This window comes from Xiphophorus hellerii, chromosome 22 (assembly GCF_003331165.1).
Source record: "Xiphophorus hellerii strain 12219 chromosome 22, Xiphophorus_hellerii-4.1, whole genome shotgun sequence".
Classification (NCBI taxonomy): Eukaryota; Metazoa; Chordata; class Actinopteri; order Cyprinodontiformes; family Poeciliidae; genus Xiphophorus; species Xiphophorus hellerii.
This window is the reverse complement of record NC_045693.1, coordinates 3573003-3600381: the sequence shown is the minus strand read 5'-3', so window position 1 is coordinate 3600381 and position 27379 is coordinate 3573003. Positions and strand designations below refer to the sequence as shown.

General features: G+C 36.4%; 1 protein-coding gene across 3 annotated transcripts; it reads left to right on the top strand.

Annotated features, from left to right (window-relative positions):
• Positions 1 to 1376: 1376 nt before the first annotated feature.
• Positions 1377 to 24843, top strand: rab11fip2 (RAB11 family interacting protein 2 (class I)). Of its 3 annotated transcripts, XM_032553289.1 has the most exons (6): positions 1377 to 1539; positions 4221 to 4793; positions 10243 to 10649; positions 13568 to 13925; positions 15081 to 15156; positions 17203 to 17433. In XM_032553289.1, the coding sequence occupies exons 2-6, from the start codon at positions 4441 to 4443 to the stop codon at positions 17431 to 17433; spliced, it is 1425 nt and encodes a 474-aa protein (XP_032409180.1). In that variant the 5' UTR covers positions 1377 to 1539; positions 4221 to 4440. The 3 variants fall into 3 exon arrangements, with proteins under 3 accessions (XP_032409180.1, XP_032409182.1, XP_032409181.1); XM_032553291.1 differs by lacking the exon at positions 1377 to 1539 and having other exon boundaries at positions 4441 to 4793; positions 13577 to 13925; positions 17203 to 24843; XM_032553290.1 differs by lacking the exon at positions 1377 to 1539 and having other exon boundaries at positions 4441 to 4793; positions 17203 to 24843.
• Positions 24844 to 27379: the final 2536 nt, after the last annotated feature.

The window sequence follows — 27379 nt, the reverse complement described above, 5'->3', positions numbered from 1 at the left end:
CTGCGAAACATACAAGAGCATCTAAATAAATTAGAATATTGCTGAAAAGTTAATTTATTTCATTAATCCAGTTTGAAAGTGAACATTATATATTCTATAGGTTCATTACACACAAAGTGATATAACTGAGATGAGGATTAACTAGTTACATTTACTCAGTTACATTTACTGGAGTAACTATTTTGCAAAAATGTACTTTTACTTGAGTAAGTTATGAAATATGGCTACTGGAGAGAGATTTCTGACAGTCTTTAGAAATATTTTTTCCCTGATTTTATTGTTTATATTAATTATTTTCAAGATTTCCACATAACTTTATATTTTGGTCCATCTATTGATGTAACATTTGAATACTAGCATTTTTAATGAGTCGCCATTTTACCAAATACTTTTTTACTCTTGAGTAATTTCTTGGACAGCTACTTTTTACTTTTGCTTGAGTAATTTTATTATGAAGTATCTCTACTCTTATTTGAGTAAAATTTCTGGATTTTCTACTGACCAAATGAAAAACAAACATATTTTAACCTGACTTTCACCAGACTCACACTTACATTTTTTGTTAAAGTTTCAGAAGTTTTATATTGAAAAAACTTGATTTCATAAATTTATTTTTTTTACTTACATAAATCCTATGTAGTACTCCATCTTTCTGACAAAATGAATTTTGGGGCTTTATTAGCTGTAAAGAATATATATATAAAAAAATGCAAATAAATACTCATGATGGCGTATTAGGACCATTGTAGACAGCAAAAAAAAAAATTCTGCCAAAATTCTCAGAAATGTTCTAGAAAATTCTTGGAAATTTCTGAGTTTGAAATGATGAAATATTACTCGGAAAAAAAAGAGGAAACGTTAAGATTAATCTCAGAAATTTTCTAGCAAAAAATAAGGACATTTCTGACTGTCAAAAGTTGAAAATGTGCTTGAGAAAATTAACTTTGAGATTAAGCTCTGATATTTCCTAGAAAAAACCTGGAAATTTCTGAGTCCAAAGTCAAAAAAATATTTTACTTTTGAAAGTCAGAAAATGTCCAAAAGTCGAAAATAGTCTAAATAAATTAATTTTTGTAACCTAAAAATGTTCTTGTTTTTCTAGGAAATTTCTGAGTTTAATCTCAACATTTCGGATTTTTTTGGCGGAATGTTTTTCCATCTTTTTTATTACAATGGCCGCCGTCGTATTCTTCATCTGTTTAATAAAAAATAAAATAAAATGTTAAAAAAATCAGCTACTAAAATAGCTGAATTTTAGTACTTGTAGAATTTAGCGTGTTGTAAAGTATTTATTTTTTAACTAAATAACCCGTCTAGGCGACTGACCTTTTTACCGGCATGAAAAGGAAGTGACGTCAGAGCAGGAAGTGAAGCCCTTCTTCGTCCCCACAGCAATGCGCTGCTCCTGCTACAACAACAACAACTGAGATTTGCGGCCGTCTGAGCCGCAGAGAGCAGCGGGTGAATGTATCTGCGGACAGGTCGTGTGTGTGCTGAAGCCCCGGATGTGTGTGTGGCGTCGGCGGAAATGGCCCAGAGGTAAGCGGCTTGCTGTTGGGCTGAGGACGGCTGTGATGCTCGGTTCGCATTAGCAACAAGCTAACATTACCTTGCTGCTGCCCAACTATATCTAACCACGATAAATCTGGGTTAAACTTTCTAATTTTGGGATTTGTTAGTTACTTTTAGATGTTTTACTATCGCAGGAGTTTGTTTAAAAAGCTTTGTTTAGACAGTTGTCTTTTAAAGGGATTATCCTGTTGTTTATGTCAGTTATTAGGCTATAAAACGGCTGTAATTCAGATCATGTTTAATTAGTGTTATTTGACAGGAGTTCTCAAGCTTCGGAGTAAAATCCTAAATCTGGATGAAAAGGAAATATTAATAATAGTGAGGAGAAAATCTCTTTTATTTAAGGGATTTATGCAACTTCAACTGAAATGAGTTAGCAGAAATGACAGTAAATCGTAATGAAGTATCTAATTTGTTTAAAAGTAATAACCAGTTGAATAAATTACAATTCCTAAGTAAATTAGGGATCATTATTTATTCAGAACTAAACTTGAAGTGCGACAAAGCAGTGTGTCATCACAACAAATGAGATTAAAGGTACTCAGACAGAAAATAATCCCATCCCATATCTGAATTTCATAATTAAAAAAATAAATATAGTTTTAGATTGAAAAACAATGAAATGGCATTGTTGTAAATTTCAGAAAAAGTATAAAATTGTACACTTTGATGGCTTAATTAATGTTTCTTTGTAAACTTAAATGTGGAAATAACCCCGCCCCAGAGATTAACAGTCAGATGATCTCAAAGCATGAGTCAGAACAATAAAACAGAGAAGTTAAATATCATTTAGATCTTTGTTTCTCATTTATAGGACACCAGATTTGGCAGAATAGTCAAACAATTGATCAGAATCAAAACTACACTGCTCAGCCTTTTATTTATATATCAGACATTTATAAAAAAAACAAAAAACATGCCAGTTTTGATCAGTTCTGATCTGAAATCAGTCCTTCACTTAGTTTCTGTTTTCTCATAATTGTGTAATATATCTCCTTACATTGATGAATAACTGATTATAGACAGTTCTTATCTAGTGGATTTGTGTTCGTTATCAATGAAGCTTGTGCTTAATTAACACACATTTTGCTTTGCAGCTCAAGTTGTGTTATGTGTGTCATTAAAATTGAAAAACCTTTTTGTTATGTATAAAGTATCAACAAACAGCCTGTTCTTTGATTTGAGTTTGGTAAATATCAGAATATTTTACGTATAAACTCTGATAATCTCATAATCCCTTTCAGCCCAATTTAAAGCTACTGTCTGTGTCAAGAAGACTTGCATTTTGTATGGTCAGTATTTCTAAGATTTGATTGACAGAAGTTTAGAAAAACTTGTCTATTTTTAGGCTTAAATATTTACTACTGCTATAAAGTAATAAAATTTTTGGAAAATAAGAATTTTCTTTTCACCAATGAAATTAAAAATTACCATCATTTTTGATGAGCGTGGGTTTCTTTTTTGTTTTTTATTTTTATTTTTTACAGCTTGTATTTATTTCAACTTTGAATTCAGGCTAACCGACAGAAGGAGTAATAGAAATAAATCCTATTTTTTTAGTTGTAATTTGTGTTGTTTATAAGGAAAAATGTTTTAAATCAAATTTAGCATAAAAAAATAAGAGATTTTAAGCCATGTCGCCCAGCCTTATTAATCACTCCTTGTACCTGATTGTTTATATCCAGAAATTTCACTCTTTTCAAAATACTGGAGAGCAAAAAGACTCTTTACATGCCAAAGATTCTTTTTACATTCCATCCATAGCAGTGCTGTTGGGAGAACAATCCCGTTAATTCAGTGTAACCTGAGATGTAGGTATTAGTTTAGTGCACTGTGTAACAGCAAAGGAAAAAATAGTGCAAAAACCCCATTAAATAACAAATCAAAGTATTGTTCTTTTTCCTCACTTGTGTGTCGCGTAAACGACTGACGTCACTAACCTATCAGGATTCAACACCAAAAGACACTCAAACATTTTCCACACAAAAAACAGAACATTCAGTCCGTTACAGTTTTGTGCTTTCAGGCTTGATGTTTATTTTGCGATTATTAATAAGTGATCGCTGTGGTAGATTAGCTAGTGCTGCTATTAGCTAGGCTAACACAGCGGTGGTTGATTAGCTAATTTAAACACCTGCTCTACTGATGATCTGTTGATATTTAGGTCGCCTTTTATAAAAATTTTTACTGAATTAAAACTCACCAAATTTCACATCATGTTAAGGTTGTCATAGTCAAGCTAGCACAGCTAAACTACTTCCCTCTCCCTCACTATTTTTTTCTTAATTAAAACTTTTTCTTTACCTTATCTAGTTGTTGTAATGTTGACAATTGTAGTAAAGCACTGTGTCCCTTTTTCTTTTATATATCAGGCATACATTTAAGATTTAATGCGTTTTTTTGAGAACTTAATAGCTAAAGTCAATGCTAGTCATCGGCCTGCAGCTTTTTGCGTCCTGCAGGGAGCTGGAGGTGGGATCTTACCCACCTGACGCCATGCTGCGTCATGCTGTTTGGTTTTATACATTGCAGCCTTAGAAGTTTTTAAATTTGGCTAAAATAATTAACAGACCTATTAGGTGATGTTTTCCTGAGTCATTTTGGTTCTGGGAAATGTTCTGATGCTGCTCCGTTTCTGTTTGTTGCAGATGACTCAGCAGTGGCTTGGACATCGATGATTCAACAAAAGATGAGGCGTGCTCTGTTTGTCCGACTCGTCATTGCTTGTTAACATAGCTACATAAACCACACTGACATGGACACTACGCTATAGGAAATCATGCTTTTTGCAAACTGAAGTCACTAAAATACGTTTTTGTCTAAATTATTATTATTTTGAATGGGTGTTTGCTAGTTTTCTGTGATAAAATGTCCCTGGCTGAGCAGTCTCAGAAGTGGTTTCCAACCCATGTCCAAGCCACCGTTCTTCAGGCGTCCGGTTTACAGCCCAAAGGCAAAAATGGCACCAACGATGCCTACACCATCATCCAGCTGGGGAAGGAGAAGTACTCCACGTCGGTGGCGGAGAAGACGGCCGACCCGGTCTGGAGGGAGGAGGCGTCCTTCGAGCTGCCCGGTCTGCTTTTGGAGGGGAACCCCGAAGTGTACGTGCTGTCGCTCACAGTGATGCACCGCTCATTAGTGGGGATGGACAAATTCCTGGGCCAGAAGACGATCAACCTCAACGAAATGTTTGATAACAAGCAACGAAAGAAAACCGAGTGAGTACGACCTCTGATGTTGAAATGTTGGCTTCTCTTTAGCTGCTGGAGGATTCAGGCGAAACTAAGTGATGCAAGACTTTTTTAAATGATCGAGTACCAATCAACTCAACTGTACCATCTGGGGTCGTCTTGTCTTCTGCAGCCCAGAGTGCCAGTTTATAAAAATGACAGGTTATTTTTATTTTTTGAGCACAGTTTGTAAAAATGTATAAAACCCTTAAGGGGGTGTTATTTTGTGTTTTTCTGGCAATTAGTGCCATTTTATAGTAGAATCAAGTAGCTGATGCTACCTTCAGTTGTTATAAAACTGCTATCGGCCATTTGCAGCTATTTTACTTCATCACTTGAAGTGACTTCTGGCGCCAGAAGTATTGAACAGAGCGACTGAAATTGTTTTTCCAGTTCATACAGAATAGATGAAACTAAAGAAACGCTTTGTTGTGTTTATTTATTGTTAAAATGAAGGAGTCGACATTCTACCTAGTTAAAAATAGAAAGTAATGACTTAATTAGACTGTAAGAAGCGGCTCCGCCTTGTACTGCTGGAGCTGCAGAGATTCAAGCCTTTCAATCAGTCATCCCAGAAGATCTGCACTTGACTCATCCTGCGTTATAACAAGCGACAAAACGGAGCTGGAAGATGTCAAAGGAAGCTGGGAGAAGTTACGCTGCTTATTCAAACGGTTCTCTAAAAACAAAGCAGTAAAATCTTCAGTAAAATACGTCAGGTTAAAACTCGAGCCTCTAATTAAAGTTAATCAGTCGGGTGGGATCAGGCTCAGACTTAATGGACTCTGTCTGAATCGGGATTAAGTTTTTTAGGTCCGATCTAAACTTTAGTGCAGATTTCTTGTCTAGATGTGAAACAGGAGTAAATTGAAAGGCTTCAGACCACAGCAGATGAAGCCGATTAATTTTATCATTCTGTCAGTGGTTTTTATCACTGTGGAGAAAAAGTTTGATAAGTTAATCTGCTTCATTAATGTGTGATGATCTGGATTGTTTGTTCAACTTTGAATATTAATTAACCTACATAAAAACTAAATGTGACAGATGTTAATGTCATTTAAAGATTGACGGATAAAAATAGAATATGACGGAATATTTTTGACGCCATCAGTCAAAATGACGGACAATAAAGTCTAGAGCGACCTCTGCTTGGATCTTCTCCTAATTCCTGATGTCTGATGCTTTTAGTTTTTTAGGTTTCTGATGTTTTATCCTGTGAGAGGAAACACGCCAATGTTTCTCCTCCAGTCACAAGGCCTCAGCCTGAACTAAATCAGTTTTTGAGTCACATTCGCCGCATGTGTTAAAGCTATTTCAGACTTCCCCGCCTGTTTTATTCCGTCCTTTAATAAGTTCATGACCCCGCTTCTTTTCACCATGTGGCATAAACACAGTCACTTTGCCTTTTGTATTCGTCACACACTTGTTTAACAGCTTTGTCTTATTTTAAACATCTGTTTAAAGTCGTTTATAGCTCAGCATGTTTTTAGCAGCAGTTGGTGGTTTTAACTTCTGTCCCACCTCTCTGACAGTTGATTGCCCATTGTTTAGAGATTATATGTCGCCTAATAAGTGACAGTTGTCAGTGATTCACTTGGAGGCCCAATTGAAACAAGCGGAGCTGGACAAACATGTTTAGGTAGTCACTCCCAGTGGAGCCATTTTTTTGTTTTTGTGTGAAAAAATGCAGCCGTGTTTGTTCTCTGCAGCCTGAAGCGCTGCCGTTTGTTGAGTTTCAGCTTTCTGAGTCTGAAAATGTCCTCTGGGTTTTTCTGCTGCCGGTTGAGAAATACTTTGAGAAGCAGGTCAAAAACTGAAAGAGTTCTGTTTCTTAAACATTTTTTAGTCACCTTATAGTTTTATGTTCTGTAAAAAACTAAAACAGTTTAACAACAGATGTTTTGATGCAGATTCTGTTTCTTTTTCTTTCTTTGTTTCTATCTCTTCTTTCTTTCAATCTCTTTTTTGTCTATCTTTATCTTTCTTTTCGTTTATCTCTTTTTGTCTTTTTCTTTTTTCTGTCTCTCGTGTTGTCTCTTTCTTATTTCTTTTTTTTTTCTCCGAAGAGTTTTTGCGGCGCTAGTGGCTCGTATTTTTTCAACAGTAGGCAGACAGGAAGGAGGGTGAGGAGAGGGGGAAGACATGCGGCAAAGGTCGTCGGGACCGGGAGTCGAACCCGGCCTCCAAACGTGGGGCGTGCTAACCCCCTGCGCCACCACAGCACGCCCCCTTTCTTATTTCTTTTATGTTTCGTTTTTCTTTATCCTGTTCTTTTGTTACGGAGAAACAGCGGCTCTGATTCCCTCCAGGATGTTAGCGCTAGCGTAGCGTATTTGTTTTGTTGGTATTTACCCAGAATGTCCTGAGCTGTAGTCCGCTTCCTGCTTTTGGAACGTTCTTTGATCCGCTTGGCGTTCACATACGCAAACCAGAGTTCATTTCTACCAAACCCAGACTGAGGTCTTTAGGCGACTCAGAGTTCTGTTCTTTGGTCCAGATGAACCGGACTGTCAAGTTCTTTTCTAATTTGTGCAGCTTCCCCACTTGAAAAGGGATGGATAAATCGATGCAGACTTTTGTCAACAGGGTTTTACTCAAGGACCAAGCAGTTTTCTTCATTTTTATCCTCCATTTATTTAATGTGTGTCAGGACATTTCATGACTGGTCCAGAAGCAGGTAAAAGCCTTTAAACAAACCCAAAAGAAGAAAAATAAATAATTACTAATCTGCATGTAAGTTTACATAAATTAATTTCACTCAAACTACAAAGCAAATTATGACAAACTATATAAACAATACTAAGGAAACCACTGTGAATCAAACCCACAAAGTAATTAAAGTTAAATGAACAAGTAACTAAACTTAAGTTCTCTAACTTTAAAGTACATTTCACATTAATATTTACAATTACATAATATTTTAATTTATTTAAATATACAAATATGTACTTTTCAATATTAGTCATAAATATTTATTTTATAAATATAAATAGCTTCAAAGTTGTTATTCTTCTTAATCTAATGCTAAATTGATCAATAGTTAAACTTAACACCCAACAACACAATAATCAGTTCGATCATAAAAATGAATCAATCAGCTCCAGACTTCTCCACCACAATCCACCGCTTCAGTTCAGACGTTGCGGTTAATAGATGTTAATTAACCGGTAAAGCTGGAGGAACGTGAGTAACTTTGCAGTCCGATCTCACAATAATACAGCTTCTGTCTTACCGGCTGCCTCTCCACCCGTCTACAGATTCGTCCAGATCTGCACAAATCGACCAGGATCTCTGATCAAAAGAGTCCTCAAACTCCAGTCCTCTTTGTTTGACTTTCTCTTCCACTTTTTTTCCCTGGTCCGTCCCTCTTTTAGGTCCGTGTGGAACACAGTGTGCGCATGTGGTTTTTTCTTTTCTTTTTCTGATTTGACTTCACATGGACTTTCTAGACAAATCTGACTTCTCAAGGAATTTTTGAATTTAAACGAAGCTTAATCCAACAGATGGGTCCAGAATTAACGTCTTAAAGGGCAGAACTTGATGAGTTAATCTGTGCTCACCCAACCAGAGGATGAAGGTCTGACATCATCTTCCTCGCTCTGTGGGACTGGATCTGGTGTTAATTAGATCACCGCCCGTCCCATCATGGAAAGACATTAGCACACTTCCTCCCCGTCCATCAGTAGCCAGAATCACGATATGTTACAATCAGTGTTCCTGGCTGGTATTTATTTAGGTGTCTGTAGTGATGCACCTCCAGGCTCTGCAGCTTTTCAGCAGCGGTTCTGTAATGATCCCCGTTGGTACCACGGCTCCACACAGCGGGCCTGTGGTCGGCCCGGCCGCCTCGAACCCGACATGCTGAGGAAGAAAAACGCGGCTTGGTATCCGTTAATTATCACGCGCCTGTGTTTGTTGTCTGTGGCGAGTTTGGAGATCTGAGACCCTGAGGCGGTGGCAGCAGCATGCTGTGGGGGGGAACCACACCCAATCAAGGTTTAAATAGTTTTTGGGTTTGTTGTTATAGGATAGTTGGTACCACTTTACAATGATTCTATAGATGACTAATAAATAATTTGTTATCCATTCATCTATAAACACTTTATAAATCATTAATAACTGTTTATTATGCGTTAATTAAGGCTGAGAAGAAAACATAAGCATGTTTACAATGCTTGAGTGAAATGTTTTTCACCTATATATCTAGATAAGATATATAGGTGAACAGTAGATTTTGTCTCCTTTTCACTGTTAATTAATGCATAATAAACAGTTATTAATGATTTATAAGGTGTTTATATGTCAATGAATAACATATCAAGCATAGATAAAAAATATCTCTTAGGATCGGCGGATGGTTTAAAAAGGAATTTAATTATTTGTTTTAATTTATTTCTAAAATGGTAGAAAATAAGTTTTAGTGCTTAAATTAAAAACCTGCATAATGTGCCCATTTTTTAATTTGATCATCAAAATGATTGATTACTTAAATAATCTTGTAGACTTGATACAAAAAAAATTACTCTACTTCTTTGAAACGAGTTAAAATGCTCTTTGTGATTAATTTATCTCTTTGTACCTTCAAGATTTTTAGTTTTTCTTGCTCCAAGGAAAGGCAGGAAAATATTAAATTGTGAAATTATTGAATATTGAGGATTAACTCACATTTTTCTCACTTTTTTTCATCCTAACATTGCTTCCAGGACTGTAATGTTGCACACATTTAAACTGCGATGACATTTACGGCATTAAATATTAGCTCTACTGTAAAATGTGTCACATTCATATAGAAAACAGACAGAAAACCTTTCTAAACGGCGGTTTCGTCCTGAGGCGTGCTAATGAACAAGGATACGTCTCATTAGCATGGATGAACTCCTGTGCTGCCCTGTCATGCGGCTTTGCAGTTACCCACTTGCTTGTCGTTGCGTTTCTGAACAAAGGCCAGATTTGTGCAAATGCCACACTTTTTCCCCTCCTAGTGAAGGCAAAAAAAAAAATCCCATTATTTCCAGTTGAAAAAGCAGAAGGGTTAAACAAATAGGAGCCTGGAATGGCCTTTTATTATTCTTCAGGAGGCTATTTCTTCTGTTCGAATTTCAAAGAATAATGTTTATCCTTTTAAAAGATAAATGGCGCCTCTCGGTTGTGTCAAAAAAAAGTTGAAGTGATTTAACCTTTTGGATTATTCAGCTCAAATTAGGCTTTTCATTTGTGTCTATTAAGGAGTAGGGGAAGCGTATTATTCCATTTATTGTGTTGTTTGGTCGCATAAAGACTTGTACCACATTCTTATTTTGTCGGCACGTCTCCCTGAATTATGTGTGATCAACTGAAAGGATTTGTTGTTGGAGCTGCACTGCGTTAATCCTGCGCCTTTTCTGTAAATTCTGTCACTGAATTTGCTGAGCTTAAGCTTCTCGCTCTCCGACTGCAGCTGGTTCTCCTTGGAGTCCAAGCCGGGGAAGAAGAAGAAGGACCGGGGTCGGATCGAGGTCAGCATCCAGTTCATGAGGAACAACATGACGGCCAGCATGTTCGACCTCTCCATGAAGGAGAAGCCGCGCTCGCCCTTCTCCAAGCTGAAGAACAAGGTGAAAGGTCGCAAAAACAACGGCGGGGGCAGCTACGGCGACACGTCTTCGGCCATCTTGCCCCGCTCTGTCGTTTGCGACTTGGAGCCGAGCGGCCAGCCGGCGGCGGCGGAAACGAAGCCGGAGACGAAGGCGAAGCGGCCGCTGCTGTCCGGGGGCCAGAAGCTGTCAGCGGCCCACTCCATGTCCGACCTCATCGGGAACCACTTCCGACCCAAACTGGACTCCATGAACTCCATCGAAGAGAGCGGTGAGCAGCCTGGGGTCAACAATTAGCGCTGCAGAGCATAAATGCTGACATATCTGGAAAAATGCTGCTGGGGAAGATTAAATTTACATCATGTTAACGCTACATTACATTGGTGTTTAGGAAACAACCAATCCTGAAGCACCATTCATTTTGCTGCCTGCTGATTGGCTGAAATGAGACTATAAATGTTAGCTTCTGCGGTAAAGCCAAGATGGCTTCCTCAGTGCATATTAATGCACAATGAGGCACATGATAGATAGATAGATAGATAGATAGATAGATAGATAGATAGATAGATAGATAGATAGATAGATAGAAAGAATACACTTTATTGATCCCTAAGAGGAAATTGCTTCTTAGTTGACAAGCTACTCTATCCAAGATGTTAATTATTAATAATACATATATAACCTTTCATTATAAATTCAAATATAGTGTGATGTAAATTACTTGCATCCCACTATAATTCAGTGTGATGTAAGTAATTTAACTACGACTGAATATAAATAAAATCTACCAAGCATCTATAAACGAATCCAGAAAAATTAGATTTGGTATTCAGAGTTGGGCATTGTAAAGTCTGATGGCTTTTGAACTATTAAATATGCAGGTATTTGTGTTTTTAGAGGTCTCTGTGGTCTCTAATAATTCATTTTATTTAATTAGCGGCAATTCACAACAGATTTCATCCTTATGTACCTCTTTTGAAAAGTGTTTATATAAAAGTTCTTATTCGCTAATTTCACTTAAGTAATTACAGAAATTTTAATGTGTTAAACATTTTAACACAATAAATCACTTTTTTTTTTGTTTTACTTCATACAAAGCTTCATAGCCGGAACCTTTGTATTTTGTTTCTTGTACGCCTGTAAATCTGACGCACGAGAAACATCCGCTAACACAACGCCTTCATTTCTAAAGGAGGATTTACTTTTAACAGGTTTCATGAAAACTTAATGAATATAATAGCATTTTGCAACAAAATGAAAACAATAAATATTTTTGTTGTTGCGCTCATACGTTTATTTATTCATTAATTTAGCAACAAAAAGGTTTTTTTTGTTTAATGGGAAATGTTACATATTTTTGATTAAACTATGATTAATTACAAGCCCTTTAAAAAAATGTAATCAAGTACCACCACTAGTATATATTTTTTCTGCATATAATGTGACAAATCTATTGCAAAATTCAAGAACAGCAGAGAAAAAATGGCAAATTTGTTACTAAAGGCCTATAAAGAAAAAGTTACTGTAACTTTGTAGCCTAAATATGGACTCACTAACATTTTGAGGCACCTTTTGAGTCACACCTGCTGTCCAGTGCACAGGTGGCCATTTTAGTAACAGTTTCCATTAAATCTTTAGATATATTTCCTCCAGTATCAATAACTGGAGAAAATCTAGAACAAGAAACTCAACATTTATCCAAAACTACTGAGAAACAGGTTGGAGGCTGGGAAAAGTAAGCATGAAGGCCTTTGGCTTCGGGGTCCAACATCTGGACCGGGCTGAAAAATCTCCCACAACTTCTTAGGAGGACGTGTTCCAGTCTAACGAAACCAAACTGGAACTTTTTGGGCCACCTTTTCACAGCACACCTTGGGCACAAAAACAGAGAGAACGGCACGTCCTGAGTGAAAGATGCCTCATCTGGAACAAACATTCAAACATGGAGGACTCCCTGAGAGGAATGTAGAGCTTTGTAACGGCATTGGCTGATTGGAAAGGAGATTTCCTCACAATCGGGTCGCTTTGGAGAACGTTTGCAGGCAAAATATGGGAAACTAGCAGCAAACACTGAGTTATGAATATGAATCAAAAGGTGCTTCAACATAGTTCAAGGATGTAGAGACCGGATTATAATTATGGGTTGAAAAAAGGTTAATAACTGTTTTAATTTCACAAAAACTTGGCATTATAACAGAGGCTTAAACGATTGAGATCTTCTTTATGGACAGCTGCGTTTAACATATGGCTGAAACCAACAATTATTTTAGTAATTGAGAAATGTTTTGATTTTTTTCCAGACAATCGGATAAAAGAAATGGCACATTTTACAGATTTTTTTTTTAACCATCTTGTAAAAAAAAAAGTCATTTTAAACAATATTAAAACTAAATTAAAAGATGCAAATAAACAAGAAAAATCAATGATAAAATAAACATTTTATTGTCTAAAATGCAACATAGCATTCCTATATGAACAATAATTGATTAATTACATTTAATCCAATTAATCGTTTCAACCCAACACTTAAACCTTTAATTCCATTTTTCATTTTCAGTAATTCATCTAAAAATGAAAATAAACAATTAAATTTCTTTCTTGAAAGAAAAAAATATGATTGCCTAAATTAGTTAACAATTTTTTCCATCATTGATTAATCCGATTAATCGGATCAGCTGAAATGTGCTGTACAAATAAACTTCATTTGATGAAACTTTTCTTGTACATTAGAAATACATTTAAAGATGCCAATTAACAACTAATTAAATAAATTTTTTAAATAAACATTTATTCCCTAAAATTTTATTTCTTTAGTACATCTGAACAATAACCAAATAGTCATGATTAATCAGATTAATCATTTCAGCCCTACATTTATGCCTTTCTTGTACATTTAAACAGATTTAACGATGCAAATAAACTAAATTCTTCTGTTAAATAAGAAAATAAACATTTTATTGCCTAAAATGCATCAATATAGCTTTCCTTTAGTACATCTGAACAATAATAAATTAATCCGATTAATCATTTCAGCATTAGTTTATTATTAAACTGTGCTGTTTAAAAAGTTATGTTTTATTGCAGCTGGCCTCTCAACACAGTGAAGCAGCAGCAGTTTGAGTTTTACAATGAGCTGTTTGTCTCGTTTATCCCAGCGGCAGCTTGAAGTTGTTTTTCCTCCTCTTCCAGGAAGTACAGGTGGCCCTCACCGGCGTTCCCAGAGCGAGGTGCCTGGATACCAGGACGGAGAAGCACACAGTGACCCTTTCACTGATATCAGTGACACCCTGCCACAGAAGTATGCCACGCTCCCACGCAACCGCAACCCGTTTGAGGGCGAGCGGGGGCAGCAGCCGTGGGAGCGGGCGGAGCGGAGGGAGAAAAAGGAGAAGGTCAGCCTGCTGGAACGTGTGACGGGGAAGAAGGAGGGCCGCAGGGCCGGCAACGGGGGCCGATCAGGAAGCTCCGGAGACCTGCGCTCTCCCAACCCGTTCAGCGCCGACGCCGCGGCCGACACCAACCCGTTCAGCTTCAGCTACAAAACCAGGTAGTTGGGCTTCGTCAGAGAGTTGTGGTTTATCTGAGTGGAAGGTGTCATTAGCGGCTCTTTAGAGTAGCAAAGCCCTTTGAGCCGCAGTAATGAGATCCTCTGCTGAGATACAGCGTCCAATTAACCACTTATCTCTGCTGGTCCATCGTCTTCTGCTGCAGCCGCTGCCAGGCGCGCCCGCGTTGGTCACAGCTGTGTACAAACCTCACAGATGTTTAATTACTTCATCTAATAAGCCTTCTGGCACGGCTCGATTTTATCGATTTGATCAAATTTTTGAAGATTTAGGTTTTGGAAAATCTAGATTTTTGTTTTTCTACCATTGAACTCCTTTGGTTTCAGATTGAAGTCAGCACACACAGGGTACGGAAGAGGATTACACTAAAAAAATTTTAAACTTTGACACTTTTTCTCCGAATTTTACTTTAATCTCAGGATTCTGACTTTAATCCGGTTTTGAGATCAAAAGTCAGAATTCTTCCTTTTTTTCATAGGGCGGCCATCTTGGCTGATAAGTGTGTTTTTGAATTTTGAATTTAGGTCAACAATATGACCAAGTATTAGGACCAGACTATGATTTTTTTTAAATTGCAATAATAAATTTATGATATTAGGACAATAAAGTTGTAATTGTATGAGAACAAATGAAAATTAGGAATGTTGAACTTGTGAAGCTATACCTCAGTATAAGTTTTACAAATAATCGTTAATGCTTAATCTTTTATCACATTTGTATTAAATTGTTGCCAATAGCAGGACTTTGAAACAATCGTGCACAATTATTCAGAAGGATTGTACTTTAAATCAAGAGCAAAACAAATTAATACAAACAAATCTGAAAAAAAACTTTAGTAATGAGACCTTTCAATTCCAGTTCAATAAACAAACAAAAACCCAAAATGTTTTAAAGTTAGACTCCATAATCTACTGACTATTTTTTGGATTATCTAATTAATAATTGGACAACAAAAGGTGTTACAGGTTTTAGGTAGAGCATATTTACAGACACAAAATATTTTTCATCTGAAAAGAATCAAAATGTTTGTATGAATTGTACAGTTTTAGGTTAAATGCTGCTCTAAATATGTTATTTCTGTTAGTTGATTAATAGCCTTCCCATTTGATTATTAATGTTCCTCTTTGTTATTTCAGTGACAACAAGCAGACGGGAAACGAGGACGGCCTCTTTGGGCAGAAGAAGAAGAAGGACATTTTCGGCAAAAAAAATGCAAGTACAACAACAACTTCATCATCGGTTCCCAGTGACATTATTGCTAAATTGCCAGCTTCACCTGACAGCGGCTGTCATAAATGATCCCAGTAAATATGAACTCTGAGTTTCGCTTAACGCCGCAGCAGCAGCAGCTGACACGGATCAGCAAGGCCTCTGAACGCTCAGCCGCGCCGTTTGGCTAATTAGCAGCTGCACCCGTCGGTCAGTGCGTCCAATCGGATCGTCATTGGAAGTGGTGTTAAATTTCAGGGCCGGGCGGTCATTTTCATTCTCTTAATTGCGCCATTTTTGTTGTGACAGTGAATAGAAATGACGTGTGTATCCCTTTAAATAGTTACTACGTTTGAGGCTCAAGCTAGTTCTTTGGTTTTAAAGTGTCTAGCAGGAAATAACAGAGTACTACACAGCAGAAGAGTCGGGTTGAGGATTGTGGGGGGGGGGAGGCAGCTAAAGTGATGCCTAAATGAGAAGGAGAATGCTGATAATGGCTTTCCTCACCTTGCTTTGTGGGTGTTGAGGGCTGTCGGTATCCACACATGCGTCTCCCGTGCGTGCCGCTGTGCCTTCCAGAAATGGCAGCTCCCATTTCCTCGGCTTCAAGGCCCTAATTAACCACACACAGGATGGGAGAGGGGGGGCAGTGAGAGATTTCAAAGAGCTCAGCTTTTAGATTCTCAAAGCTGAGCTCATTAGAAACTGTAATGACACAACTGGAGAATGCCAAGTGTGCGCCTTATCTCCTCCTCACTACTGATCGGAGGGAAAAACGGCCATCATTACTTCGCCAGTTCATGGTCATTCCCAGGCCTTTTGTCAGCAGCCAGATTATTACGCTGTGCGTGCGTAAAAAAAAAAAAAAGATATCCTCCGTCTCTGCTGGCTTCAACAGAGTTTCTGATGCTTGCTAAGGAAAAATCTTAACAAGCATCTTTATTCTATTTCGAGTGTAAATATCTTACTACTCCTGAAATAACAAATAACTTTTCTTCAAGAAATATGAGCTTGTTTTAACTAAATAATTTATTAATATTGATTATTTAGTACTAGTTATCAGCAGAGATGCACCGATCTAATATTAATATCTGTACTGCAGTAATGCTTGGTTCTCTGACTGACGTCATTCTTTATTATTTAATTTACATTATATTTAAAACTCCTAATTGCACTTTCAGATACTGTATGTAATAGTATCTAAAATATTCTGTTCTTGAAACCTTCCTCATCTAATCTCAATGGCAGATATTTAATTTTGGTCGGCATGGGAACACGGCAGCATTGTTTCTGCTGTTGGCGGCGATAAGACACAGGTGAGCGGTCCGGCTCCAGGTCGCTCTGTGCGTTGTCTTTGCATAGCGGTGGAGGCTGGTGGGGAGTGGAGGCTGATAAGTGAGGTATTTTAAACAGTTTTCGCTGCTTGGTCCGTCTGTGGGAGGAAGCCCAGCGCCGAGGCGATAAAGTAGTCCCTCATTAAAAACCATTACGCCAGAGCATGATCTGCTTCCCTCAACATTTCATTGGTTGTTTATTAACCAGAACTTTAACAGTCTGGCTGTGTTTATCTCCTCATGAAGGCTCCATGTAGTTTTGTCAGAAGTTTCACTGAAAACTCTGGTCAGTCTGGTTTGATTTCTTTAGAAATATTTTGAAACGTGTCTGACATTAAATCCATTGACTCAAGTCTGATGTCTGCATCCATCACTCAGAAAGGCTATGACATGAATCCACTCATTACACAAGAAAAGTTTTCTGAACTGAAACTCTGCAGATTTTACTGCTTATTTTGGCCCAATTTTTAAAAAACATCAAATTTTATTGAGGATTTACAGAAGACCTTTCTACAGTATTGGTCGGATGGATTGGTCGGATGGATAGATGGATGGATTTGCCAGGCCAATAGATGGATTGGTTGATTGATTGGTCCGATGGATGGATAGAACAGACCTGACACGTTCGTCTTGTCTCTTGTCTGACAAACATTTTGAACGTTTAGTTGTAATCATGTAGAAACATTTCTTAAACTCGTTGCTTGTTTTCCTTTAGGTGGCGCCACCGGACACGGCAGCCAACTACAGCAACCTGACCTTTGACGAGGTCGTCCAGGAACTCATCAAGCAGAAGGAAGTGGTCCGGAAGAAAGACGCGCACATCCGGGAGCTGGAAGACTACATCGACAACCTGCTGGTCCGCGTCATGGAGGAGACGCCCAGCATCCTACGGACTCCCTACGAGCCCAAAAAGAAGGCCGGTAAACTCTCAAAAAAGAAGAGCTAAAAACAAACACTGGATGAAAAGTCATTAATAAAGGTTCACAAGGAGATCGGGGGTCAAGGGTCGATCAAATTCAAGCAGCTTTACTTTAACTTCCTCTTTTAATTTAAATGTCGGGCTTGCTTTTAACATTTGTTGCTGTACTGAAAGACAAACGATTCATTGATGTTTCAAGTCAAGACGTTAGCTTGAGCAGGTTTTGGTCTGGATTATTTTAAGCTCTGTAGTAATTTATTGCACATACACTTGCCATAATCGGCTGCGATGCTTCCAGACTTGTTTACCGGACGCGTTAGCTGTAGTTACGTTACAGATGAAGCTGTTTACAATCGATTTCAAACATTTTAGACCGGCGGGTCTGTCCTCTACAGATATTCCTAGACTGACTGGAAGATGTTTTCCCAAGAACAAATGTTCATGTTTTTTAATGTTATGAGTTGGAGGGGTTAAAACTTTACTTACTATAAGTGCAATATAATTACTATGGAAACATGTTGCTTTACAACCTGCTGGTATTTCTCTTGTTTACATTTGAATCGTATGTTTGAGTTAAACTCGCCTCTTCCTGTTGATCTGATTGGTCGTTTCCTTCAAAGCTCTACTGATGATTGTATTAATGGTACACATGTGGATCTATGCTGCACATACCTTTATTGATGCTGCACAATCCTTTATTTATTAGTGTTTTATAGCTCATATGAATGTTACTTAAATCGCTGAAACGTACTGTTGGTGCAAATCAAATATCATTTTTCCCAAGGTGTTCAAAATGAAGTGTTCTCTAAAAACGTCTTGAAAGAAAAGACTTAGTTGGTTGCATCTTTATGATCACTCCTGATTTTGAAATGTTTGCTTCACTTTCAGGATGTTGGTTTCTAAAACGGAGACAGAAGATCATCCAGAACTTCTGTAAGATAAACTGAAGTTAAACTGATTTTTTTTTGTCGGTGAGATAAAGATTTCGCTTTCTAATTAAAACAGGACACAGGGCGATGTTTCTTGTAAGAGTAACTTTTTTACTTCCGATACGATACCGATATTGGAGCTTTAAGTATCGGCTAATACCGATATTGATCCAATATGACTGCAGCAAAAATCTCACATAAAGGGTTCGAACTGGTGCTTGAAATTCATGGAAATTCGTGAATTTCAATTCTGTGTTGTCGGGGTTTGGAAAGTCCTTGATTTCCTTGTAAACTTCTTCAAAGTCTTTGGTCTGGTGCTGAAGTTATTCAAACTTCACAGTTTTGTAATAAACATTATTTACAATTGAAACCAGATATTCAAAGTGTCTGAAGTTAAATCAGACTAAACTTTTCTTCTTTTTGAACTATCAAAATTATTTCTATTTGCTAAATGTCAGAAAACGTAGCAAGAACATTTTCTAGAGATTTTTTTGCAACTTTCTCAGGTGTATAGGTTATGTGTGAGACATTTCAAAACATAACATTTTGTTTCATTTTAGTTTACCTTGACCCTGCAGTAGGATAAAGAATACTAGGCCTTTCACCATAACATTTTTTGGATGATAAATTGTCCCAGAAGCTATTGCAATAAACAATAATATTGATGTTTTGAGGCCTATTTCAGGTAACATAATGGTATAATACAAGAAAACATTCTCAAAGATCATTAAACAAATATCTGAAATAAACAAAACAACAACTAAAATGAATAATGAAGTCTGTAAACAAAATTGCTCTTCGAGTTTGTTTACACAGACAAGTTAGAGACCAAAGCACTGGACTGAAGACTTTTATCACCTAATTTTTCATAGAAAGAGAGAAAAACGATAAATCGTTCCAATGAAAATGAGTGAATTCGTTTTAATTTATCATGTGATTTAGGCCTAGTTTGAATAGAAATTCCTTGTTCAGAGACTGTTAGGAAAATGACTGTAAAAAAGTGGTTGTTTTGAAGCAACAGATCGGAATGCTCTTTGCCAGCCACATCGAGAGACATCAGTGCGTTGATTAAGTGTGACAACTATATAAACTTGTGTGGACAACACCATTCCCACCAGAGTGAGAGGCTTCTCTGATCATAAACCCTGTGAGCTAACAGAACTGTTAAACAACTAAAAAAGAACCTATTTATTTGAATTTGTTTACATAACATGTGCCTATCAGTTTGATATGTTATTGATTGATTGACCCTAGGAGATACATGGACTCATAACCATAACGTATGGGAGCCAAAAGCTTTATATTTATCTAACTGACACACAAATTAAAATTTAACACTTGTTTGTTTCTTCTGGTTAAAACACAGAACAAACTTACAATATCAATTCTGAAGCTGGAAATCTGGTTGCCAGTGTAGCAGGTGGATCTGGTCCTAATGGGTTAACTCTGCCTTTACTGTGCTTCCGTCTTAATCTGCTTTTTCTCTTAACATTCCTCAGACTTTTACACTTTGAGTCCTAACGGCTCATTTGTTCATAATTCTTAAGGGTAGAAACACTTTTAGATGTCATTTATTTCAGATATAAAACTGTTTATTCATATTTTGATGTTTTATCAGCTCTTTCTTACCTCTGTGATGCTAAATAACATGGTTTATGTTACTTAAAGGAACTCTTCCTAACTCTGTTTCTAATCGAGAAGTGTTAAATATTTGGCTGTTTAGCGAGTGGAGCTGATACGGACGGACGTTTTGTAAAAATTTTTAAAGATGAGGCTCTCATTGACAGATTTACATTTTTAATGGAAATGTTCAGTACATCTCTCATTTTTATTTTACTAGCCATGTTTTTTTTTTTCTTTCATGTTAAACATTCAACAACCTTTTACTCTAAAACCAACCAGACCACTTCCCCTCAAATAAAGTAAGAGTTACTAGAGAAAATCCTTGTTTTTGCTGGTGGGAAAAGACTAAAAGTAGAACGCCTTCGACCCAAATGTTGAGAAGCTGTTCATTTTATTTTATTAGGGTTAAGGTCTTTTCTGACCTACAGAAGCAACATTGTTTCCTCCTTTATCATCAACACGTTAAAGCACGTTAAATTTATTAGTGAGCAAGTAAAAAGAAAAGAATTCAAAATGAAGTTATTTTGCATTTTTAATTGGGGGGAAAATGAAAAATGTCCGCTGAATACTTTTAACCTGACAATTTTGGCTCAACTTTGTTGTAAGATGTTTGGACACCCCTGATTGTTAATGTACTTGATCTACATTATAACTACCATTCACTGTGTCCAGTTTTATCAATTTATCAATAATCTGCAGTACTTTCCAAAAGTATTAACACCCATTGAACTTTTTCACAGTTTCTTTGATTTAAACCACAAATTTATTAGGACTTAGTGGGATTTTATATTGGGGTCCACTGATAAATCGTCCCAGTGCGATCAAAAATAGTTACCCCCACTGTTGCCAACTTGGCCACTTTGTTGCTATATTCAGCAACTTTTTAGATAAAAAATGTCAGAAGCAACAGGTCAGACGTTTTAAAGATCGAAGATTGGTCTGAAAACTGCATTCAGCGATTTAATTTTATGTTCCTCTGCAAACACAAACTGTGAAGTAAAATGATGATTTTGCAAATAAAACTCTTTCTTAGAGGGGTTTGTTTGTATTTAATCCTCTAATTTAATACTATATAGGGCAAGTTTTTGTGTCTTGAACAGCTTTACATACAGTTGAAACCAGATATTTACATACACTGAATAAAAAGAGACATTTTTCTCACTGTATTGAAGTTAAATTTGACCAAACTTCTCTTGTTTTAGTTTAGTCAGAATTACCTAAAAAAAAAACAACTACCTACCGTATTTGTATTTACTAAATGACAGAAAATATAGCAAGTATATATTTTTTACATTTAGAGAAGTCCTGCCTTTCATGAGACAGTTACCCCTGATAACTGACCAAATTCAAGGAAAGTTACAAAGAAATTTCTAAAAAATGTTCTCGCCAAGTTTTCTGGCATTTAGCAAATACAGATAATTTTAGTAATTCTAACTAAGTTAAAATAAGAAAAGTTTAGTCACATTTAATATTTCAGAGTGGGGGAAAAAACATTGTTTTTTCATTGGGTGTATGTAAATATCTGCTTTCACCTGAATCTATAAACTGGAACTCGGATTAAATTAATGGTCTGCAATTGGTGGCTCTTCCAAAAACAAACAGGAAATGTTTTTTATCATAGTTGCTACAAAATTTTTTTATTTTAGTACTTTTTATATAAGTTCTTAAGCAAAATCTACTTTTAATATCTAAAACAGGCTTTTAAGAGTAACTGACTTCAACTGCCCAGCCCATCTTTCTTTATTTTCCATATTTATAGAACAAAATTCACCTCATTTTACAATGCGTTTATTTCATAATAGAGGATTCTGATCTAAAATTTGAAAATATATAAATGTTATGTTCATTTGTTAGGTTTTGTAGGTACATATTTAGTAAATCGTCGTTTGTGATGAGTTTTATTGTTTTTTTAGAAAAAGCTGCCGACTCCTGGATTAGACGGACAGTTGAAGGGGTGTGAATACTTTGGGTTTTTGTTTGTTTGTTTTTCTTGTACTTTCATCTGTTTCTTGTTGGTTTAAAGTGAACTGGTTGAAATGTTGGACCTTTACACTGTCAGCACAGCAAAAACGCAAAACTTTACCAAGTATTTTGGTTTATCTTCTAGTGTGAATATCTTAGTACACGTGAAATACAAGAAAACAAACTAACATGTAACGCTTCAGCAAAAAATAGGAGTTTGTTTTAAGTCAATTTTTCCTGAAAATTGATTAAAAGTACTGGTTAAATTGGCAGATTATTTCAGTTATAGCATTTAAAAATGATCTGCCAGGGGGTCTAGAACTGGGTTGCTAGGCAACGGGCTGGGATTAGCTGGCGTTGCCAGGTAACGGCACATGGCCAGTTGTTTGTGAAATAATCTGCCTTAAACAATATTAGGAATTATTCACTTTAAATAAGCTGTTACATTTTGCTGAAAGGTTACTTGTTACTGTTTTTATTTCAAGTTTACTGTGATATTTGCTATATTTGCACTACCAAAATTACCAAAAATAGTAGGTAAGATTTAGTGTTTTTGCAGTGTGAAGCCTCCTCACTGGTCAGATTATCCTCCAGTTCAAACATTTGACTGGTTTCCATTCACATATTACTTTCTGCTGCTGTGAAATCGTCGTTTTGCTGCTCTGCGATCGTTTTTTCCAACTTGAGGCCAAAATCTTCCTGTACTGAATGTATTCTGCTCTTTTGCAAAGTGGAAACACTATGAAGGCCATTGACCCGCTTGCCTTTAAAGTATTGGGTTCTCTCTCTAACGTCACACCCTTCATTCAGGATTGTTGATGAATGAGCTTCTGCTGGAACTGATTTGTTTTTTCTGATGCCAAAAAATGTCGGAGTTGGTGTGAGTATGATGTGATGCTAATCTGCCTGCACGCTCTAGCTAAAACTGTCATTTTATTTAGTTCTCTTGTTTTTTTGCGTGTTCTCGGGCCTTTCTGAACTCTTGGTACTTCCATTGTACATATCGTGTAGATGATTTGTGACTTTTAGTCATTAGTGGGAATTTTTCTGTCTACTTGAGGACCACATTTCAAAATATGGGGGATGAAACTGGCTTATAAGTGAAATTGAATGCCTGTATGAATTTTTGTCAGACTAAACGTCGTGGTGATTGTGGAACAGGTTGTTTACCCGCACAATCTCCCCCCAAAGCCTGATTGCTTTGCTTTAATGACAGAATGTAAAAGAAAAGGTCTGACGACGTTTTAATGTAGAATAAATGTGGACCCTGAGGTTATTTAGTTCAAATGAAAGCTGAAGGAGGGGGGCGGCGGGGGGCGACTAGTTCAAATTAATTAATTTTGCCTGTCATTTCTTTGTTTTCTTTTAGCTTGATTATTGCATTTGCTTTATGCTTCTGCATAATTGTCTGCTTTTGTAGACGTCAAACTAAAACACAAATCTAAATGTCATTCATTTTGCACAGCGAATGTAGAAGATCCACTCTGCAGGGAGACTGAGCTGCATCATGATTGTTGATTTATTTTATTCATTAAATGTTTTGCGGTTTATTAGCACCGCTAGTAGAGATGTGTAAAAAGCCTTAAAATAAATCAACAACTCTAGCTGGATGATAAATTGCCCCGGAAGTTATTCAAAATAACAATAATATTGTTATTTTGAGATAATTTTAGTACAATATAATGCAAGTTCGCCTTTCCAAAGACCAATAAACTTTAATTTCCTAAAGAACAGTTAACACTAGAGCAGGAAGATATTGTAAATATCCAAAGTAACACACAATAAAACAATAAATAAAACAGAAATAGACACCACACACAACCAAAACCACAAATAAAATGAATTTTGTCTTTCATGTAAACAAAATTTCCCTTCAAAATTTATCAGCAGAATGTAAATTATCAAGCTCATTTTAATTTATCATGAAATTGCTTATTACAACAGATTTAGCTGTTGCATAATATCATAGATTAAAAAAATCTAGCTTTTAATCTGAGTACAGAAGGCAAAAGGATCAAATGTCCATTATTTCTAACAAATCCTATGAAATAAATGGACCTGAAGCATTTTTTTAATTTATGCATTGCTTTTTGAGGTTGACGTAATCTGTGACTTACTTTTTCTCTGGGTGTAAATAATTTTTACACCGAGTCTTTTTACACCCATTTTTGATGGGCGCCAATAAACATGAAGGGCGCTGTAGTTTTCTAATACACTAAGCACTGAAAATGTTTGGATGTTTCTGCTTAAAGCTACCTTCTGTCATAAAAGATGAAAGTTAATCGCAATACTTTGTGGTGTTTATTGTGGGAAATGTTGATATTGATGACATAACTGCCCAGTTTCCCATGAGGAAGTTCAGTATGCCAGTCACATTAAGGTGAGGTTAGGGGCTAACATCAGTTTTTTTAATGATACACTAGTAAAATATGGAGCTGAATGTCGTTCCTGCATGTCTGTCACATGTTTTTGTATTTCACATCTGCCAGATTTTGTGGCTTTTCTTGGGCGTTAAGCCTTTATTTCCCCCAAACTTGCTTCATTTTTATCAAATGTCATCCAACCCAGGTGTAGTTGGTGAAACTCTGCAAGCTGGTTGACAAGTTTGGAGGTAAATTAACCTCTTCTTCTTTTTTTTTTTAAGAAAAACTTTTACTTTACGAGTATGCAAGAGTTTCATCTGTGAACGTTTGAGGACAAGGATGTATTCCTCTTTGTAGAAACACACGGAGCTGCTGGAAAACTCTGTATTGACAACCGTGTCAGGCTGTTTCAGGTTATCTATGTAAAGTGCCATCAAAAGCATTCTTGAGAATCTGGTGATGTATTTCTTAATATTCACTATTTCTTCACGTGCTTTAGACCTCGTCACCGCCTGTGTTTCACAAGATTGTAAATGTTCTTTTCAATAAAGTCACTGGAAAAAAAGTTTTGGCGTTTCCCATATATACAAGACATATATATATATATATATATATATATATATATATATATATATATATATATATATATATATATATATATATATATATATAAATAATTCTTAGGCATGAAATTGAAAAGATTACAACTTAGCAACTTAACGTTTTTCTTACAAAATTATTGGTGTTGTTGTCTGATGTTAACTAGGAATGCAACCAATTAATTGGCTTACAATTAATTGTTGATTAAAATTGGTTCCAATCGATTAACTAATAATGACCACTGAGACCTTCGGTGTTGTAGTTTGGCAGCCATCCAGCAGAGTGCGCCACTGGTCATCCTGAAGCTCAAAGTCCATTAATATAGAAACAAAGATGGCAGCAGGAAAGAGAAACAGTCCAGAGAGTCTGTTTCTCTCTGGACATGAAAAATGCACTTTATGCAGTTTTGTTTAGAAGTGTAAACACACAACAAACTCCTTAAGTTAAAAACTGAATAGTGTTTTATTCAGTCGAGCTGCAGGATGGAGCAATGTCAATTTTTATACCAAAAATTACCGATGTGCTACGAAGTTTAATAATGTGAGTAAACCACAATTTCCTGTTATTCAGTTAGTATTTAATACAGCTGACAAAACAAGTGGAATTATTTTTTTTTTTAAATTTTATTTTGCATAATGTGAAAAATATTGCCCTTTATGTTATGAAAAGACAACCGTCCCTCTTGATACAAGAAAAAGCTCAAGTTCAACATGAACGTTTACTAATTAATCGTTACTTGATCGATAAGATCAATCAACTTTAGATTAACTCTTCTCGCACTCAAAAAGCATGAGTTTTATAACAACATATTTTCAACGTTTTAAGTGAAATAATCTGCCAGTGGAATTAGAACTGGGTTGCTAGGTGACGGGCTGGGCTTGGCTGGCGTTGCTAGGTAACGGCTCAGGGCCCAGAACTAGCACTTATCAGTGTTAAGGAACTATTGACCTAAAACAACCTCCGATTTTATGCTGAAAAGTTGCTTGTAAGTTGGTTTTGTCTTATTTCAAGTGTAATAAGATATTTGTGGTAGAAACTAGAACAAAAGTACTTGGTAAATGAACTAATCGAATGCAGAGATAGTTACTTATTAATATTTTAACAATTTAATGGATTTTGTCATTAGATTCTGCTACAGCCAGCCCTTTGAGGACATTTAGAAACTTGAAATAAAAACGAGTTTGACCTCCAGTGTCTCCCTGACAGAGACTGCTTGTAATTAGGGCTTTTATTTAGGTGTCACCTGTTGAACTTGGGAGTCATCCTCACGCGTCGACCGATTGGATTTCACAGCGCCCGTCTCCTTTACGGCAGCGGCGGCGGCACGTGGCGCCTGAGGGCCTGCTGAGCTGATGCCCATTAGCTCATTGTCCATTATGTATCACCTTCCAGTAATCTGAGGAAATATCAAACAAACACGCCTTGTAAAATTGTGAGGGTACAAGAGAGGCGACGCGTGCCAGAAAGGGCCGCCTACAGGTCGGCGGCGTGGCCCTTTAAATATGGATGGGCGTCGGGACGGGGATCGGTGTCACACTGCACGCGTCTGCAGCATCATGGAGAAACTCAGCAGATGGATGAGGTGTTTGCAGGGAGGAAGGCAGACCTGCTGGATGATCGAAGGCCAGATGTCAAGATTAACCCTTCAGACTCCCAGGAGGGGCGGACCCGCCCTCATCTGAGGCTTTGTTGGCTCATCTCTGGAGGTAAATCGGGTGTCAAACAATAAAAGACAACATTGTCTTTTATTGATGCTATTGTTTGACTTTGATAGGTGCCACACGTCTGGTGAACAAAAAGCCAGATGACAGCCAGTAAAAGGAAAATCTGCCAACAGATAAACAAAAAGGATACAGACAGACATATTAGGGCTAAAACTAACTTTATTTTTCTTTCTCTTACATTTTTAAACATGTAAATTAAACATTTTAAAATAAAAAAATTGTGCTTATTTCTGCTTATTGAATAAATAAAGTGATGCTTTTATGTACTACGGTGTATTCAGGCCATTATAGATACAAAAAAATTTCCGTCTAAAAAACTTTTGAATTTCTAAGCTCCGAAAATCAACATTTTAGTATTTTCAAGCACATTTTTTACTTTGAAACTTTTTGAAAGTTTTTTTCTAGGAAAATTCTGACATTGATCTCAAAATTTTGAGTTGTTTTTCTTAACTTAATAAAAAAAATTTCAAGCAAATTTTTTGAATTTTGAAATTGAAATTTACAAGTTTATTCTAGATTATCACTGAAATTAATCTCAAAATTTTTAGTTGTTTTTCTAGCACATTTTGAAACTCAGAAACATATTTTTAAATGTGGGATTTTAATTTAATTTTTTTAGTTTTACCCCTTAATATCACATGTTTTTATTTTGTTTTCAAACATTTTTATAGATATTAACTTTAGAGAGAAGAAACTTGTAAAACAACAACTTGTAAGCAGATAGTAAACACTTTTGTATTAAAAATGTTTTGTTTTGTATTGTTTGGATGTA